This window comes from Ricinus communis, chromosome 6, assembly GCF_019578655.1.
Source record: "Ricinus communis isolate WT05 ecotype wild-type chromosome 6, ASM1957865v1, whole genome shotgun sequence".
Classification (NCBI taxonomy): Eukaryota; Viridiplantae; Streptophyta; class Magnoliopsida; order Malpighiales; family Euphorbiaceae; genus Ricinus; species Ricinus communis.
In genome coordinates, this window is record NC_063261.1 from 17,332,147 (window position 1) to 17,352,353 (window position 20,207).

A 20,207-nucleotide genomic window follows, 5' to 3' on the forward strand; every position below is an offset into this window, starting at 1 on the left:
GTATATATTATATCGGTAAATTAATAAAATAGATATTATTTTTAATTTTTATAAATCAATTAAAATTTAAAAATTTAATAATATTTTATTTTATTTAGAAGAGTTAATTGAGCTTATTTAACTCGTGTACATTAATTCAAATGACTGTTTAATGAAAAGATTAAAATTAAATATATTTAATCTTTAGAGATAATATCACACGTCACTCAAAATAAATTTGATACCTTTGATTATTGGACACAAATTCAGAAGAAAAATTGACCCTTTGTCGGTTGTCGGGGTCGGGGACGGCAAATCAAAAATTATTTTAATTTTTTATCTGCTTAGGTTCAAAAATTTATAAAAAGAAACAAAGAGAAAAAATGTCAGACCATACCGCAAAATCATGGTTCATTCTAATACATTTAATTATGACCATGGTATATAGCCAAGTTATAACAGGTTGCAATATGTTCCAAATAACAAAAATGATTCTCTAAAGTTTTTATTATTTTCTCTTTGCTCTTTTACTTTTCCTCCTCCGACCCTTGTAATCACTTTCAATTTCTCTTAGGAAAAGTGGTTTGTCAAGAAAGCTGTGTAGGATAGAAAAATATGGGTGCTGTTTCATAAAAGCATTTTTTTTCCTTGGGTTACAAATTTAACGCAGTATGAATTTATAAAATGAATTGACTGATGTAATGATTCATTATATAGTAATTATAATAACTAATTTAATATTTTTAATATATAATTTATATATAGATAATTATTTAATTAAATATTATAATTTTTATTTATAAAAATTTAATAGATCATGAAATACATAGTGATCCCAAAAGCTGCCAGCAAAGGTTAGATAGCATCAGCAGCCACCAGCGATTAGTTGCAATATCTGTGCACCGCATGGATAACCAAAACAAATGTATGGCTAAATGCATGTTTGGTACATCTTCAAACGGTAAATAAAAAGACAAGTGTACGCCTATACGCATGTAATTTACTTGCATTCTTGTCGTTTGACAAATGCCTCTATGCATGTTACATTTTCAAACTTTCGGACTCTCGAGTCTTCTTTATTAAGTTTTTTAATGTCTGGGAAAGAATTAAGATTTTGCCAAGAAGTTCATCTAGGTAGCTCTCAGCAACTTCTTCCAATATCTTCCGTCCCTTTCCTCCATAAATCCTTCTGCAATCTATGATCGAATTGACCTCATTCGCTTCATTGCATAATGTTCAGGGAATATGCTGAAATGTAAGAAATAAGCTTTCAAATAGCCTGGAAAATCGTAGTAGCTGAGTAACAATATTTTTATCATACTTTGAAGTTCATCGTCGTCTAATTCATGTATTTTACCTCCGCGATTACGCCTTATCATCTCTTATTCATGTGTTTAACTTGTGTTTTTCCTGGCCAAGACAGCACTAATAGTCACAATTGCGAGGGGTAGTCTCTAGCATTTTTCTATCAGGTTTTGAGCAATACCCGTCAAAGGTGGAAGGCAGCCATGCCCTTGGAATGCTGATTTGCAAAACAGACTCCAAGATGCTTCAAGAGACGAGGGTTGCAGATGATATACCTGATATGACCACGCGAAAAATATTTGCGAAAAATATTGATTGCTTTCGTTATGCAATATTGGCGAAAAATATCCTTTTAAGATTTCTTCCATCTTGAATAACTGCGAAAGACTGATTCGAGCATGGACCTTCAAATCTCTGACAACCTTAGGATCATCATAGACTTCTTTGACTAGTGTGGTTTTCCCCAATCCTCTTTGACTAGTGTGGTTTTCCCCAATCCTCCTATTCCTACCACTGAAATGACTTTGACATATTGTGCTTCAGTTGGCCACCCAATCAGCTGCTTCTTAGCCTTGTCAACGCCAACAAGCTCATAAGTGTCTTGTAGCCGGAGAGGCTCTTTTCGACTATCATCCCACATGCTGTTTGTTGCTGTAGTACTAGTGGAGCTCGAGTCTCGCTCTTCTTGGACATAGAACTTGTACGTCTGATGATATCCTTTAGAAACACTTTCATTTCTTGATTTGATGCTTCTTAATTTAGAAGCAATTTTGATGACAATGATAAACATCCTCGACCGACAAGATCTTAGAGATGAAGCGTTTTTTATTACTTGCTAGACGAAGGGAGAATTCATCAAAAACATCTTCAATGTCAAAAGCAGTTTCTCGTACTTGCTTAATCCATACTTGAGCTTGAGGATCAGTTTCTTCCATCGCCTCTGCTACTCTCAAGAAAGCCATTATTTGCTCCGGTTCATCTTTGATGGATTCAAACTCCCCTCCAACTCCTCTCAGTATTTCTGATTCTTCCTCAAGGAAGAGCTCCAGCCAGCAAAAAGCAAAAAGGAAACTAAACTTTCAGCCATTGGTTCGCTCTTGATTAGTTTTTTGCTTGCAGGAACTGAAAGAAATGATATCAGTAAGTTTACAACATTTTAAAAGTGATGAACTAAGGAAGGGAAAAGGAAGGGAAAACGATCCTAGATAGCCCAACCTTTAACCATTTTCGCGAATCTAGCCTCATTTTTAAAACGTATCAATTTGGTCCACCATATTTGCGTCTTGTATCATTCCTACCCACCCGTGTTTTGGCGTGTGCCAGTAATGACATAACGTCCACACGTGGCTCCACATGTTTGTCTACGTGGCTGAGCATAATGAAGGACCTCAAAACTCACAGTTTCGTCCTAACATTTCTCCAATTTTTTTTCCAATTCTAATTTCTAGGATTTATTTGTTAACTAAATGCTGCAGTGTTTGTCAATGGGAAATTCTACAAGAACCCAAATCTTACCGTAGCTGAAGACTTCTTTTTCTGGATTAAACATCCCAAGAGATACTGCAAACCAAAATGGAGTAAATGTCACTCTCTTCAATGTCGATCAAATTGCAGGCCTTAATACACTTGGTATTTCTCTTGCTCGTCTTGACTATGCAGCAAATGGTGGCTTAAAACCCTTCGCACACTCACCCTCGAGCAACAGAAATTCTTGTGGTCATTGAAGGAACTCTTTATGTCGGCTTTGTTACATCAACCCTAATCGCTTAGTCTCAAAAGTGCTATACTCAGGAGATGTTTTCGTGTTCCCAATTGGTCTGATTCATTTCCAGTTCAATCTTGCAAAGACAAATGCAGTAGCTTTTGCTGGTTTGAGCAGTCAGAATCCCGGCGTCATTACTATAGCTAATGCAGTGTTTGGATCTAACCCACTTATTAATCCTGCTATTTTGGCTATTTAGCAATTGGTGTTGTTGGAAGTTATTAGTTGTATTGTAATTGTAAACCCTAGAAATTAGAATTGGGGATAGAATTGGAGAAAAAATTGAGAAAAAAATAGTAAGTTTTGAGGTACTTCAAGGTCCTCAGCCACGTAGACAAACATGTAGAGCTACGTGGACGCCATGTCATTAGTGCCACACGCCAAAACGCGAGTGGTTAGAAATGATACAAGACGCAAACATGGTGAACTAAATTGATACGTTTTAAAGATGAGGGTAGATTCGCAAAAACGGTTAAAGGTCGGGATATCTGGGATCGTTTTCCCATTAAGGAAAGGTAAGTTGCATGTGAAGTCAACAAGGTCTAGAATCAATTCAAGAGTATATGATTTTTCTTTGATCATGTGAATGACATTTAATTACAAAAAGAATCCTAAGGTGAATATTCTCACTAACTGTCTTTTTCAATTGATATGTTAAAATCTACCTAATGCAAAAAATTGTTATGATATTCTATACTGTATTGTCCAAAAGATTGGTTATAATTTGATAAGCCACTTTGATTACTTTGATTAATACACCTTTATTTTTGTTTGTTGTAAATTGTATCTATTCATGAAGATGGAAATTAGAACAAAATGATATTTTAAACTGGCTTCTTCAGCTATTGAATAACTACTTTAACTGATTTGTATACAATAAAATGCTATCAAATGGAAGATGACCTAAGCTTGTTAGATTATTATATTCTTTTTATTAGGTTTTTTCATATTGGAACATATGTGTTATGCCTGCATAAAAGAAATGTGCTATTCTTTCTTTTACTTCCTTTCTATTGTTCTGTGAGTTGTTCATCACTGTCAGAAGACTAATTGGCAAGTTATTTGATAAGTTAGGCTGGCCATCCTTGACGTTAAACTATAAGCCACCGAATTCTTGCTGGATCAGTTTTTGAGAAATTATGGTATGTTCTTTAGGTATCTTTGGAAATGAGCATTCTGCAGAGACATTGATTCTAGAAATTGCCAAGTTCACAAGTCCTTTGTGGCAAAAACTATAGTTAACATTGAAGTTATTATATGCAATATAGATCCTTTACAAGGATTCATTTATCTCTAAATAATTCAAATGCTTCAAAGTATTCAATGAGTCAAGTACCACGAACCAAGAACAAGGCTGTAGAGATCGAGAGAGACCCTTTAAGTACTTCAAGCATTTTTGTGTAGCCTCTTCAATATGATAGGACTTCAAATTCTTGTGCTATATCCATGGGATATCCAAAACTCAGATTATATGGAAAATAATGAATCCGGTCCATCACTACCAGAAAAACAATTGACTGATAACTTTTGATAGGCGCGCCACCCATCCTTGAACTATATTGTACTGAATTCTTGCTGGATCAGTCGTTGAGCTCCTTCAACTAGCCTTTTAACCACTTCACAGGCAGGGAGAATTTCGTTGATGAGACCCACTCCTTGACCAGCATACATCGCCATGCTTTCTATGTCACCTGTTGCTGTCATATTTGGAACTGGACCCCCAAAACGGCGGATCTCTTTTTCCTATAAGAGAATAAAATAAAACTATATAATCTTATGAAAAAGAAAAAGAAGTAACATATATTGGCATTCAAAATAAGGATTGCTTCTTCTTCCTCCTTTCTTATGATGTATAACACAAGAATTTAACAAATGAACAGGGAAAGAAGAATCAACTGAGGAAAGGTAGGAAAGGTTTCATGAAGTCATACGAAAATAATCTCACCTCGCCATTTATTGTGGAACGACCAATGATAGGTTGGTTAACCTCACTTTCATGAGGTGGGAGAGCTTTCCAATCGTTGAAGAAGGGTGTTACTAGAGCACGTTGTGGTGCATTAGGCCACCTGGCCCGACCAAACACATTTGTATACTCAGTTTTGTTGAGTTCAACCAACTTCCTCTTGTATGTTGGATGAGCATAGCTCTCCTCAGTTGCAACAAATCTGCAAATTTCATTTTAATTTGTAAACTTGAAATAGTATCAATAACCTTATGGAAATTGCATCATCATAAAGCACATACTTCAAAAAGAACTTATGTATCATTTGGATCCTGATATATAAAAAGGAACATTCTATTTAAATTTTCCTTGTTCTGTTGTCTACATGCCTTCATTTTTGGCAGGTCAGCAGGCCAACTTCTCAGTTCCAAATGAGTTCCTAATTTATCTAAGAGAACGTTGGTTTATACCTAGTTCCCAGACAGACCCCTTTAGCGCCAAGGGCCAGAGCAGCAACATAGCCACGTGCATCCACAATACCGCCAGCAGCAATTACAGGTATACCGCGATCTCCTACAAGATCAACTACCCTTGGCAACAATGATATCAAGCCTTCCTGTAAGCAGATGATCAAGACAATTATAACCATGTGGAAAAATCAAAGTTAGCAACTAGAAAACAATTTTTAAAGCTGTAAAGCAATAAGGGGAGTTGCAAATATTAAGAATTTGGAAACATACAAGCTGAATACCTGACCAATTACATGCCCCCCAGCTTCACGTCCTTGGAGAATGATTGCATCCACACCAACATTAATGGCTTTTTTTGCATCTTCATAACTCCCAACCTCCAATGGAAACACATGCAATTTGTTAACCAAGGTTCGAAAATCATAAAGCAAAAGTCTACAACTTAAACTAAATTTTAAACTATTTGTGCCTGAGAGATGGACTGTCAAGACCAGTTTCAGCATCCAATTCGTATTTCAAGCAATCCTATGAATTAGTTAATTACAGTGTTGGTTACAAGTTCAGGGACTCAAATGACCTGATCTACAATTTTGTCAAATATAATTACAGTAGTCCGTAACAGCTGTTTGATTCACAATGATACAATATGCGGGACAGAACAATACAATAATATTCCTGCAGGCATGCCCTCATTCGGTAGTGGTTTAATTAAGAAAAAATTAGTGTAATAGACTTACTTGGGGAACAACCTTGACACCAACTTGATGTGCCTGGAGTACAAGCTCCTCTGAGCAGTCACCCCAGTAAACTTGCAGAAATGCAACCTTTTCATCCAGTATGGCTTTAACATTCTCCTCGTGTGGAAATGCCAGAATAACACCAACTCCAAAGGGTTTGTCAGTTAATGTTCGTGTTTTCCTTATCAATCCCCGCAAGTAATCAGGTGACTCCTGTTACAAAATTTTGAAAAAAGAATCACCTTCCATTCTCTCTTCTTTTCTTTTTTCTCTTCAAGTGATAGATTCTATCTCAAAGTCTGAACTCATCCTAACTGGGGCAGATCAATTTTTCTCCTTTATTGCATCACCATCCAATCAATTTTAATTTCCCCAGAGATAACCATGCTTAAGGATCTTGATAATAATGAGTTAGTTATACATTCAACACCACAATTCAAAAAACTAACAAGGAACATCAGAATTCTGATCACAAAGAATTAACCTTTTAGTTGCAGTCACTGATTTAACACAAAGCATGACAGTAAACTAAAGATAATTACAATAAAGATTAGGAAGCCTTGGCTTTAATATATTGAATATGTAGTAGCAACAACTACTGAAATAACAATAACAATAAGCAAATAAATAAGACTGAAAAGGAAAATAAATACCCAATCAGGAGCTCTGAGAAACCCAAGTCCACCAGCATTAGCCACAGCAGCAACAAGCTCAGGGCCAGAAATATCAGGTCCTAATGGTGCCTGCACAATCCCGTATTCAATACCCAATATCCCTTTCCAACCCATTTCTTTTCTCTCTCCTCTCTCTTAACTCCAACGAATGAGAAGAATTTACAAATGATTATATAATCTTTGTCGGTCTGCTCTCTTTAATCTTCAAGCAGAAAGCATACTTAAATATATATACACACACATATGCACTAAAGAAATGGAAGAATACAATTTGTCTTTCTCAAATTAGTCCAAAAGAAACGAACACCCTGGGATCCAAAGTCTTGATAGTACACTGCGAATGGAAAAACCCAAAACGAATTTCTCTTTATTAGCGTTGGACGGGTGGCTGCTGAAATCAAAGCTTTGTCCTTTCCTCTGTTTTTTTTTCCTTGAACTTGTTCCTTTCTGTGTCTGTGAATGTGATCGGTCTTTTGGTTGTTCTTTATTCTTTACGTAAGCAGAAATAGACTGTAGTTTTATTTTCTCAAATTCTTTTATCTTGATAATTATATTAAATTAGTGGTTTATCGTATGTTGCTCCACCTTTTTATTATTTAAACTATAAAATTAATTAAATAGATACAATTTAATAAAAATTTAATTTTAATATTATTATATAATTTTAAAAAATAATAACAAATTAAATATTTGTAAATATCTTTTTAATTTTCTAATACAATAATGTAAAAATATTTATTAATTAATTCTAATACTATATAATTTAATACTATAATTGATATTACTATTTTCAAAACTAAAAATTTATTATATAGTAAAAATTAATTTATTATTAAATATAATATTAAAAATATAAACTAAAGATTATATTTTTAGAATTAGAATTATTATCTAATGAAAAATTAATTTATTATTAATATAATATTAAACATAATTAAATAAATTAATAGAAAAAACTATAAAATTATATATGGACTTAAATTTTGTGCTAAAAATAAACACACATTAGTACAAAAATTAAGTACAAATATTAAAAAAATTTATATATTAGAAATTAATATATACTAGTTATTTACTCGTGTGTTGCTCGATTTTCATTATAATTTCGATTATAAAACAAAGTTCATAGTAAAATTTTTAATACCATAAAATTTTAAAAAGTAATAAAAAACTATTTATTTGTAAATATTCTTGATACTTTTAAAATATTTTAAAATTTTATTAATGTAATAATATAAAAATTATTTTAAAAGTATTCATTAATTAATCTTAGTATTATATAAACTAATATTATTGATATAATTGATATAATTATCTATTTAAAATTAAAAATTTATTAGAAATATAATTTAAGACATTATTTTTTAAAATTATAATTATTATCTAATTAAGAAATTAATTTATTAATAAAAAATATTAAAATATAATTAATATACTATTTTTTAGGATAGAATTAGTATCATTATATATAACATTAAAATATAATTGATATACTATTTATTAGAATTAAACTTAGTATTTAATTAGAAATGTAATTTATTAATCAATAAATTGATAAAAAAATTATAAAATTATATATACTTGAATCCTATATGTCAAAAATAAATATGCATGTCAAGATAAGGATTTTATGTATCAAAAGAATGTTAATTTGATATATATCTTAATTTGAGTAAAATTCTATATTTAAATTTTCATTCACGCATTTACAATTCAAAAAAATTTTAAAAGTAATAATGTCAATTATCCTAAATTATAAAAAAAATAACCACTCTATAATCTTTTATAAAATAATTGGTATAAGAAATAAGTCATCAAATTATATACACGAAGTGAATAGAACTTAATATATATATTTATAATAATTAATAAATAATGAAAACTTATTTTATTAAAATAATATATAATAGAAGCCTTTTAAAATTCTTTTAAGAACAAAATTGTATATAGAGGGATTTTTTTTTTAATTTTGATTTTTTTCCCTATTTGGCCGATCACATGTCATGTGGATAGCAATTTGTAAGGGCCACAAGCTTTTATTCTAGCGTGAATGGATCGTAAATGTAAAAATTGGTAAGTATATATGATATAGTAATTCATCGATTTTTAAAACAATTAGGAATGTATATTAATTTTTTATAAAATTAGAAATGTATATGAAATTATGATAGATTAAGATTGAGTTTGATTAATCACTAATTAATTCTATTAGAATTAAAAATTAAATTAATTATATATAAAATTACGATAAAATTAGTAATTGCTGATTAATTCTAAAGATATTTTAGTCAGTTCAAAAAAATTTTTTTTTTTCGTGCTTTTATTGCATTAGGAATGTATGTAAAAATTTGATAGAATTATGATTAAATTAGATTAATCACTAATTAATTGTTAGAATTGAGAAATTAAAATAATTATATATAGAATTATGATTAATTACTGATTAAATCTAAGAGTAGTTTAATCAGTTCAAAAAAAAATTCTCTTTGTATATATATATATATATTAAAAACTAGAACAATAAAATAAATTAAGGAATTTAATAATTGAGATAAAAGTTAAAATTTATGCATTAATAAAAAATAAAAATTTTAAGCGAAAATAAAACTATCTACTAAACAAAGTATTAAAGGTTTTTTTGTAATATATATTTTTAAGATCTTAAAATTTTTAATTTTATCTTTATTGAACTTTTAATATCTTTTTTATTCTCTTATACTTTATTTTGGTTTTGATTGACCAAAATTTTTTAATTAAATCAAAAGTAAAAGTTAACAAGATAAATAAAAATATCATGAAATATACATAAAAGATTTTAATCAATAAAAATAAAAGTATAAAGACTATAAAAATCTGATTTGTCAAGTTTTCTAAGATGGATGGAGTAAATTTTTATGAAGAATATAAATTTGAGACATTTTAGATTCTATCGAATTACATAATATATTTAATGTAAAATCAAAACTAAACCGTAATATATTGATTTATCTCTTGTTTAATCCACCTCTATCCGATAACACATAAAATTTCCATAAGAATTAATTTAATATTCTTCCCTTTACTCGTATTATTCATGTTAGTGGATCGGCGAATATCATCACTAGATTGTAAACGAACCAAATATCTCATAGGTTATTAGTGTTTAGCTCGAGCTCGAAAAAATTCATTCAAAATTATTTATTAAATTAATCAAAAACTTTAGTTAATCGAGCTGAATTCAAGCTTAGTTTCAAACAAATAATTTTATCGGATCAAAAAGTTTGATTTGTTAACTCGTGAGTTCGTACATTTATCGATTTATGAGCATATTAATGAAAGCGAGCACAAACTCAATTTATTTAAAAAGGTTGCAAACAAATTTGGGATCCACCTGGGCCTATTGCTCCAACAAGATTATCCGACATCCTTACACAACAATCTACATATCAATTGCTGTTTCATCTTTTCCATGAAAAGTCTGTTGTTATACTATTCTTTACATTAAGGTTTTTTTTAGGTGTCACTCCAATACCCAATATATTTTTCTATTTATACATATACTAAACAAATACACTAACGCCATTGCACGATAATGACAAAGTGCACTGGCTAAAACTAAGAAACTGTCTATTTTGATCTCCAAATGTAGACTATGTAGTTAGTCTAGTTAGCACTATCTGATAGTATTGGTGCCTTTGATTAATCTTTGCTAACAAAGGCACTGATAGAGGTGAGCAAAATGGTTAGTTTTTCTTTTTTGTTTTATACAATAAAATGGTTAGTTCAAATTACCAAAAACTAAAAATCCAGAATTTCTCTCAAAATCTTAGATAGAAGTAAATTTATAAGTAACTGGACCAATTTCTTTTTTCAATAAGGCAGTTTGATTTAACCAAATCTTTTATTTTAGAAAAAACTAAACAAAATCGAGCCAAAGTTCTATTCAATTTTAAAAATTAAATTCGAACTACAAATTAAATATAAAACTTGAAAAGAACCTATTAGTTAGGCCATAATGTCACAAATTATATTATAAATTCTGGACTTTTAGCTACAAAGTCTTAGAGTACAATCGGTATTGTTTGTATTCACTTTACACACTGTTATGAACCATGTCCCAACATTGGCCAACCCAGGTCCATGAACGTTTTATGTAGGAATAGGCACAACTAGATGAATGAACGAGAAGCTTCTACTCCTGGTTTGATTAGCTGAAAATGCCTTATTGTTATTTTGTCTTTTTATCAATTTTGTTAAAAGATATTTTGTATCTTGTCGTTTTGCTAATTTTGTTAGTTCTTTTGTTTGTTTGTGTGTGAGGGAATTTCTATATCTTCGGAGTTTTGTGGTTGTAATCATCATCACATGATTAATACAATATTATCTTTTCTCCCTCGATCCTTTTTACTTAATCCCTCCTTCCTACCTTTTCCTCTCTTCTCTTCTAATTCTGGTCACTAAGTCATGCACTAATTTCAGGTACTCGGCAGATGGTATTAGAGCAGTCCCATTTTGAATCCACCTTAGCTTAGTTGCAAGAAACAGCCAAGAAAAAGGCTACTGATGTAGCTAAGTGTCACGTGAGTTTTGTTTTATCTCCAAAGCTTGATTTCCGAATTTAAGATAGCTAGTCAGCCTACCCTTGATTGCCAAACCCAGCAGAATAATAGCAAATACGCTAGCGGAAGTAAGTTCACGAAAGTGGCACAAAGAGACGCAAGAGTTATGGAAGTGTATACTTGTATTGATTAATACACACTAAAGCTACTTGCAATGAGCATACTTTCTCTCTCTACAACTCTCTTTCTTCATATATCACACACACTCACACACTCACCATGTATTAATTTACATAACTATTCCTACAACTATCTCTACATAGAGCATCTCTCTTTGCTCTATGTAGAGCAATACTCTTTCTCGCTATATGGCTACATTTTGGCACACCTTGTGCCCACACACTCTTGTTTTATTCACTGCCTTGTTCCCTTTTATGGACTCACTTTCTCCGAAATTTTCTCTCTTTCTCTCCCTTTTTCACTCCCTTCCTTCCTTTTTTTCCGAAATGGTACAAGGAAGGGGTATTTATCCGCCAACATGGTCGTGTTCCTGGCCGTGTTGGGAACATGGCCGTGTTTCAGGCCGTGTTGGTAACACGGTTGGGAACATGGCCGTGCTCAAGGCCGTGTTGGGAACACGGTCTGGGATAATTAGCCGTGTTACCTACTGTGGCCGTGTTTCCCGAAGCTTCTAGGCCTTTCACATTTGTATCCAGCCAACACGGGCGTGTCCTTAGGCGTGTTGGTGAACACGGGCAAGGTTGAGACAAAACGGGCGTGTCCGTGGGCGTGTTGGTCAACACGGGCAGTGTTGAATCCAACACGGCCGTGTCCGTCCATGCGGGCATAATTTGGGCAGTTTTTTGGCGCATCGGTAGCCTTCCTTGCCTGGTTGCGAGGCGGGCACGTGACATTCTCCCTCACTCAATCCGGCAACGCCCTCGTTGCCTTCTCGTAAGCTCTTGGTTTCCTCCTCGAGTTGCCACAAATCGCGAATCAGCTCCCAACTTGTCTCACTTCCGGGGAGTCCCTTCCTCAAGAAACTCCGTCATGGGAGGTTGTCTGGATTGTGGCGCCTTACGATGGGAGATGATGTAGTCCACCTCTTTGTCCTACTGAGCCCGCACCTTCCAAAGAGCTCTTATAGACTTACCCCGGCTTGGGTCATCGTGATCCTCCTTATAAAGCCTCAACATGCTCGGGATGGACCTTGATGCCTTTGTGGAAGATCTACCTTGCTACTCTACCTTTGTTCCCCTGAGTCTCCAATGAAGTCCGTCGTCTTTGCTATGCCAGTATAACTTGACAAGCACTTTATCCCCGTCCTTGAACTCCATTGGTCTCCTCTTGTTGTCTGCCCGCTCCTTCACTTGCTTGAATGTCTTCTCCAAAATAGGCTCGAGCAACGTCGTCTTGCTCCTTCCATTCCTTCGCAAGCTTGAAGGCGGGTAGACTGCGGTTCGTCCAGATCAAGGCAAGAGTACCTGGTGTGTAGGGTTGCCGACCCATAACTATCCTCGAATGGACTCTTGCCTGCACACTTACTTCTTTGCAAGTTGTACAAGGATTGGGCAACATCAAGCGCCCAATCTCCTCGCGTAGGGCCTCTAATAACTTCCGAGAGTGTACTGATCCTCTCGGTTTGCCCAATCGGTTTGGGTCTCGCATGCCTTCGTAGGGTCCGGAAGTGCTAAGACAGGCTCCTCCATAATGGCCTTCGTTTAGCCTCTCAAGGCTTGTTGGCACTTCGTAGACTACTCCCAAGCTCGACCCTTCCTTAATACACCCGGAGTGGCAATGGAAGAATAGCCCTTGATGAACCTTCCGATATTGGTTCACCAAACCAAGGAAAGAACTCACCTCGGTCACCTCGGTTGGCAGCTCCCAATTCTTGGATGGCCTTCACCCTTAATCCATCCATCTTTCCATCGCCAACAATACGCCTTAGGAATACCACTTCCCGTTGGGCAGATGAGCATTTTTCTCTGACATAGAGCTCTTTACCCCTCAAGGCTTTCAACCCTAGCCTTTGAAGCTCTATGTACTCCTTGAATTGCCTCCTTAGTTCCCCTAACTTCGGAGGCGCCGTACGATAGGATGCAAAGGCGGGTGGTTTGGCTCCCAATTCCAGCTCGATCTCGTGGTTCACCTCTCGTCACGGAGGAAGCTTCTTCGGCAGCTCAGGCAGCATAACATCTTCGAACTCGTCAAGCATGCCTCGGATAGGGCTTGAAAGTATAGCACCCTCAACAAGAGGACCTCCTTCCATCTTGAGGGTTGCTGGGAAGGTTGGCTCCTTCCTTTTTAATCCTGTTTAGGGAGCTGTAGGGCCGATACCATCTTTTCTTGACTTAACTCCCTCTTTATCGGCACAACACAAGGTCGGCCATTCTCCATTATGCACATAATGTTGGCGTAAGAAACCAAGAATGCCTTCACCATGTCGAGGAAGTCCATACCAAGATAAAACCGTTGATTAATAAGAGCAATGGTGATATCGACCTTACCTTGCCATTGGCCTATTCGGATGTTAGTCCTCCTCGCCATGCCAATGATAGGTAGCCTCTCTGCATTTTCTCCCTTTAATGAAGCCCTTTTCCTTTTCATAAGGCAACTTCATAAAGTCAGCCACCTCCTTCGCCATGTACCTGTATCTGCTTCGGTATCCTCCATGGCTTGAATACTCCTGCCTCCGATATTCGTCTCCACGTACATCCGACCACGAGACTTTTGCTCCACTTTAGCTTGGATAGCATTGAGGAGTCGAAGGGAAGCAAGTCTTCGTTCTTCTTCTTGCCTCTCTTCCTCGGTGATTACTAATGCTCCAAGCTTCCCACGCTTTGGACACTCATATGCACGATGATGTCCATCGCAGATGAAGCAGGCAAGCTTTCTCGGGGAAGAACTACACCTGTCTTCCTTCTTCCACTTGCCCTTATCCCTGCATGAAGCCTTACCATCCTTGGCGGAAGATTTTCCCTCTATCTCCACTACCTTCGTCACTTCCTTCGTACTTCCATCTTGGTAATAATATTACTTAAGTAGAGAGAGATACGGACTTTACCTTGATGGCGTCGTCCACTATGCTCAAAGTAACAAAATATCCTTCCAACTGTCACAAGAATTCGTCGATCTCCCTAGCACTCCTAGCCCCACCTTAGGCCTTTGGTTTAGGAGCATCGACTCTGTGAACCGTCACTCCTTGCGCTCCCCCACTATTTGCCAACGCGGTCTTGCACACGTTAAGCTCCCTCGAGCTTATCAACCTTCTCCAAGTATTGGCCAAGTAACCGGTTAAGAGTCACATTGCGGTACCTTGCATCTCCCAAATGAAGCTCTACATCGTCCCCCTTGGACTCTAGCTTCTCGATGCAAAGGTCCACTTCTTGTCCCTCATTGTCCCTCGAGCACATTTACGGCACCTTCCATCTCCTCGCGAAGCTCCCCGTCGTCCCTCTTGGACTTTAGCTTCTGGATGCGAAGGTCCACCTTGCATCTTCCCGCGAAGCTCTCTATCGTCCCCCCTGGACTTTGGCTTCTCGATGCGAAGGTCCACTTCTTAGGAGCCTCATAGTCCCTCAATAAACTGTCGGCGAGAATCATTTAAGGCACCTTCCATCTCCTTGCGAAGCTCTCTGACGTCCCCCTTGGACTTTGGCTTCTGGATGCGAAGGTCCATGTCTTCGATCCTAACCCAATCGGACATGGCAGTCTCCCCTTGACTAGCCTTTCCTCCATCACGCCAACCACGTCTCAGGACTTCTCCTTACGGCCCTTTTCCGCTATCCTTTCCTCCTTCCCTTAGAGGAGCGGTAGAAGTGGATTGCTCACCAACTCGGGACTTATCCCTTCAGTCCTTTCCGCTACCCTTTCCTCCTTCCCTTAGAGGAGCGGTAGAAGCGGATTGCTCACCACTTTTGGCCATTACTTCGTGCAAGAATTCTCCCAAAGAACTTACCCGCGCTATACTTCCAACTATGGTGTGATACCAACCTGCTCTGTCTCGAACTTGGCTTTGTCTCGAACCGGCTCTGATACCAACTGTCACGTGAGTTTTGTTTTATCTCCAAAACTTTGCCCACGTGCGGCCTAGCTTGCTTGATTTCCCCGAAATTCAAGATAGCTAGTCAGCCTACCCTTGATTGCCAAACCCAGCAGAATAATAGCAAATACGCTAGCGGAAGTAAGTTCACGAAAGTGGCACAAAGAGACGCAAGAGTTATGGAAGTGTATACTTGTATTGATTAATACACACTAAAGCTACTTGCAATGAGCATACTTTCTCTCTCTACAACTCTCTTTCTTCATATATCACACACACTCACACACTCACCATGTATTAATTTACATAACTATTCCTACAACTATCTCTACATAGAGCATCTCTCTTTGCTCTATGTAGAGCAATACTCTTTCTCGCTATATGGCTACATTTTGGCACACCTTGTGCCCACACACTCTTGTTTTATTACTGCCCTTGTTCCCTTTTATGGACTCACTTTCTCCAGCCCTCTTTCTCTCTTTTCTCTCCCTTTTTCACTCCCTTCCTTCCTTTTTTTCGAAATGGTACAAGGAAGGGGTATTTATAGCATTTTCGCCCCTGTCCGCCAACATGGTCGTGTTCCTGGCCGTGTTGGGAACATGGCCGTGTTTCAGGCCGTGTTGGTAACACGGTTGGGAACATGGCCGTGCTCAAGGCCGTGTTGGGAACACGGTCTGGGATAATTAGCCGTGTTACCTACTGTGGCCGTGTTTCCCGAAGCTTCTAGGCCTTTCACATTTGTATCCAGCCAACACGGGCGTGTCCTTAGGCGTGTTGGTGAACACGGGCAAGGTTGAGACAAAACGGGCGTGTCCGTGGGCGTGTTGGTCAACACGGGCAGTGTTGAATCCAACACGGCCGTGTCCGTCCATGCGGGCATAATTTGGGCAGTTTTTTGGCGCATCGGTAGCCTTCCTTGCCTGGTTGCGAGGCGGGCACGTGACATAAGGCTTTGGAATCTGCTAAAGCCAAGGCTGTCATGACTGAAGCTAGTCACCTGCAGAGCCTAGAGGATCAAGTACAAATTATAGATTAAAGAGGCTAAGAATTTATGAAAGAAATGTATAGCCGTTTGGATACTCACAACAAGCAACACCAAGAGACTTAAGCAACTCAGGTAAAGCTTCAAATTACCATGGAACAGCAGATGGACATGATGAAAACCTTCACCTTTCATTCACAAAACTCACCTCAACTTCAAAATCCACTACCAACTAAACTACACCCAACTCCTATACATCTTAAGGGTCTCTCTAAACATCCAACATCCTCCACATCTCCACCTATTCATGTAGCAACCAGTTCAGGCACTAGGCTATTGCCTACCCCTAAGATGAACAATATAGAAATCAATGGATTTTCAGCTAATGCACAAGGACTGGGGCTACAAATGCCTAAGGTGGAGCTGAGCACGTTTGAAGGAACCAGTCCCACGACTTCGATAAGAAAATGCTAGAAGTATTTTTAGATTTTCCACATTCCTAAAGATCATAAAATCGATTTAGCTACCTTGTACCTGGGAGAGAAGGTTGATATATGGTATCAAAGGTGGCGGGTACAAACAAAAGAAAAGAAGTGGGAGGTTTTTGCAAAAGAGTTATGTAGAAGGTTTGGGAAAGTAATAGTTTCAGATATAGTAGAAGAATCCAACAGGATACAACAGGTTGGCTCAGTTATTAATTACCAAGAAAGATTTGAGGAACTCAGATCCTTAATGCTCAAGTATAATCCCATGCCTGATGAATCATATTTTATGTCAAGCTTTGTGAGTGGCTTGAATGAGGAAATTAGATCCATGGTGAAATTGTTGAAGCTTGCAACTCTGTCTCAAGCTTATGAGCGGGCTAAGTTGTATGAAAAATCCATTGAAGCCATGTTCAAAAGGCACAAATTTCTACCCAAAACCAATTACCAGCAACCTTGTAAATCCAACTTCACCAAGAATTCCACACCCACACCCTCCTTCCTATACAGACCCACTCCTAGACCTAAACCCCAAAACAGACTCAACTTTAAATACCAAACCCACTCTTCACACTAACCTTAACCTTAATAAACCCAAAACCTGTCCAAATGAGAATAGAAGGCAGTGTTTTAGATTTGGGGATTGATACTTTGTTGGCCATATGTGTATATCCAAATAGCTGAATGCTCTTTTAGCAATAAAAGATGAAGATGAACCACGGCTCTGCAATGATGAAATGAATGAGATTACTGAGGAGAATAATGAGGATATTTCTATGATTACCATTGGGGGTAGAGAGTCAGTAAATACATTAAAGATTAGAGGAAGTAAGGGTAATAGGCAGCTGATCATATTAATTGACAGTGGAAGCACACACAGTTTCATTAATGAATAATTGGCTAAGAACCTGGAAGAACCTATTGTCAGGGCTAAAAGATTGACTGTTAATGTAGCTAATAGAGAGAACATGGTGAGCAAATCAAAATGTGTAGGGTTTCACTTGGTTGATGCAAGGGCATGAGTTTCAGTTCGATCTGAGGCTGCTTGAATTGGGTGGAATTGATGTAGTCCTTGGAGTAGACTGGATGAAACAATATAGTCCTATTATGTTTGATTTCCTCAAAATGAAACTAACCTTCACTAAAGATGGCAAGCAGGTTGAGTTAGCTAGAATGAAAAAATCTGGCAGCCTGAAGATGATATCATGTAAGGGGTTGCGGAAATACATCAAGAAGCATTGGCAACATTTTACTAGGCAATTCTTCTCAATCACTTATACAGATGCAGCTGAGGAGTTAACTCAGGAAGCACTCTTGCCAGATGATAGCACTATAAGTACACTTGACCCAATAGAATCATTGCTCCAAAACTATGTTGTTGTGTTTGATGACCCTAAAACATTACCACTCGAAAGATCTCATGACCATTCTATCAACCTTAAAAAAGGATTTCAACCTTTCTCAATTAGACCTTATAGATATCCACACCATCAAAAAGCCAAAATTGAGAAACAGGTTAAGGAGATGTTACAAAACTCCTTAATCCGACCTAGTTTAAGCCCGTTTGCCTCCTCAGTGATTCTAGTTAAGAAAAAAGATGGGTCCTGGAGATTCTGTATAGATTACAGACACCTCAACACATTGACAATAGAAAATAAATACCCCAATACCAATAATTGATGACCTTATAGATGAACTACATGGTGATGCCTATTTTATTAAACCTGATCTTAGAACAGGCTACTTCTAGATTAGAATGAGGATATTCTTAAAATAACTTTTAGAACCCACAATGGCCATTATGAATTTTTAGTTATACCATTTGGCTTAACTAATACACTCGCCACCTTTCAATCCCTAATGAATATCATTTTTTATCCTTACCTTCAAGAATTTATCCTAGTTTTTTTCTATGACATCCTCTTATACAGCCCCACACTCCAAGAACACCTCAAACACTTAGAGATCACCCTTCAGACACTACAACAACATCAACTGTATGCAAAAAGGTGCAAGTGCTCCTTTGGTCAGCAAAAAATTGATTATTTGGGACACATAATATCGTCACAAGGAATTAGTACTAATCCCTCTAAGATTATGCAATGGTGAATTGGCCTCGACCTACTACTGTTACGAATCTTAGAGGATTCGTAAGTTTGACAGGATACTATAGAAAGTTTATGCAGGGGTCTAGAGCTATAAGCAAACCATTGACTGACTTACTTAGAAAAGATGCATTCCAATGGAACCCTCAAGCTGAAGAGGCCTTCCAACAGTCGAGACATGCCATGAGCACAGCTCCAGTTTTCGCACTACTAAATTTTGATCTACCATTCATCTTGGAGACTGAAGCTAGCAACAGGGGCATAGGAGTTGTATAAATGCAACTACACATGCCCATTGCTTACATAAACAAGGCCTTGTTATTTTGTCTTTTTATCAATTCTGTTGAAAGATATTTTATATCTTGTCATTTTGCTAATTCTGTTAGTTTTTTTGTTTGTTTGTGTGTGAGGGAATTCCTATATGTTGAGAATGTTGTGGCTATAATCATCATCACAAGATTAATACAATATTCTCTTTTCTCCCTCAATCCTTTCTACTTCTTTCCTCCTTCCTAACTCTTCCTTTCCTTTCTTCTAATCCTGGTCACTAAGTCAGATACTAATTTCAGGTACCCGACACATGTGCTGCTCAAGATTATAACATTCTCTTGGTTTTGGTTTTGGTTTTGGCTTCAGGCCTAACTTGTATTTCTTTTCTTTTATTTGGTTGTGAATCTTTTAATTTTTTTGTTTCTTTTGTTCTGATATTTTTTTCTTTCTTTATTTGTAGTTTGATTTTGTTAATAATTATTAAAATAGGTTAAATAACTTTCTATATTAGTTTAAATTAATTAAAATTAATTAATTCTTTCATTTTTTTTAAATTTATTAGGTAATTAAAAATTTTAATAAATAAAAAATAAATTAAAATTAAGCAAATCTAGGATGGTTTCTTTTAATAAACATATAATGTTAATCATTATGTTTCTTAAAATTTATATACACATTATTTTATTCATTATAAGTTAGCATTTTTTATTATAATTTTATATTCATCATTTGTAGTTGTAATGTTGATTCATGTATACGTTTAATGTTCATATAATATCATTATAGTGTTAATCACTTATAATTATAATGTTCATTAATTATAAATGCGTTTAATATTCATGTAATGTCGTTATAATGTTCATTACTTATAGTTGTAATGTCTATTACGCGTATGTTTAATGTTCATATAATGTTGTTA

The 20,207-nt window shown here is 36.0% G+C and overlaps 1 protein-coding gene and 1 long non-coding RNA gene across 2 annotated transcripts; one reads left to right on the forward strand and one right to left on the reverse strand.

Moving 5' to 3' along the window:
- The first annotated feature begins 1,014 nt into the window (after window positions 1-1,014).
- LOC125370444 lies at window positions 1,015-2,803 on the forward strand. The gene is made up of 2 exons (XR_007216418.1): window positions 1,015-1,234; window positions 1,403-2,803. It is a non-coding gene; the product is annotated as an uncharacterized LOC125370444 (long non-coding RNA).
- Window positions 2,804-4,237: 1,434 nt separating this feature from the next.
- On the reverse strand, window positions 4,238-7,312 carry LOC8282994 ((3aS,4S,5R,7aS)-5-hydroxy-7a-methyl-1-oxo-octahydro-1H-indene-4-carboxyl-CoA dehydrogenase). The gene is made up of 6 exons (XM_002525800.4): window positions 6,849-7,312; window positions 6,196-6,408; window positions 5,740-5,835; window positions 5,459-5,604; window positions 4,992-5,211; window positions 4,238-4,789 (listed from the first exon to the last, which is right to left on the reverse strand). The coding sequence occupies exons 1-6, from the start codon at window positions 6,981-6,983 to the stop codon at window positions 4,601-4,603; spliced, it is 999 nt and encodes a 332-aa protein (XP_002525846.1). The 5' UTR covers window positions 6,984-7,312; the 3' UTR covers window positions 4,238-4,600.
- Window positions 7,313-20,207: the final 12,895 nt, after the last annotated feature.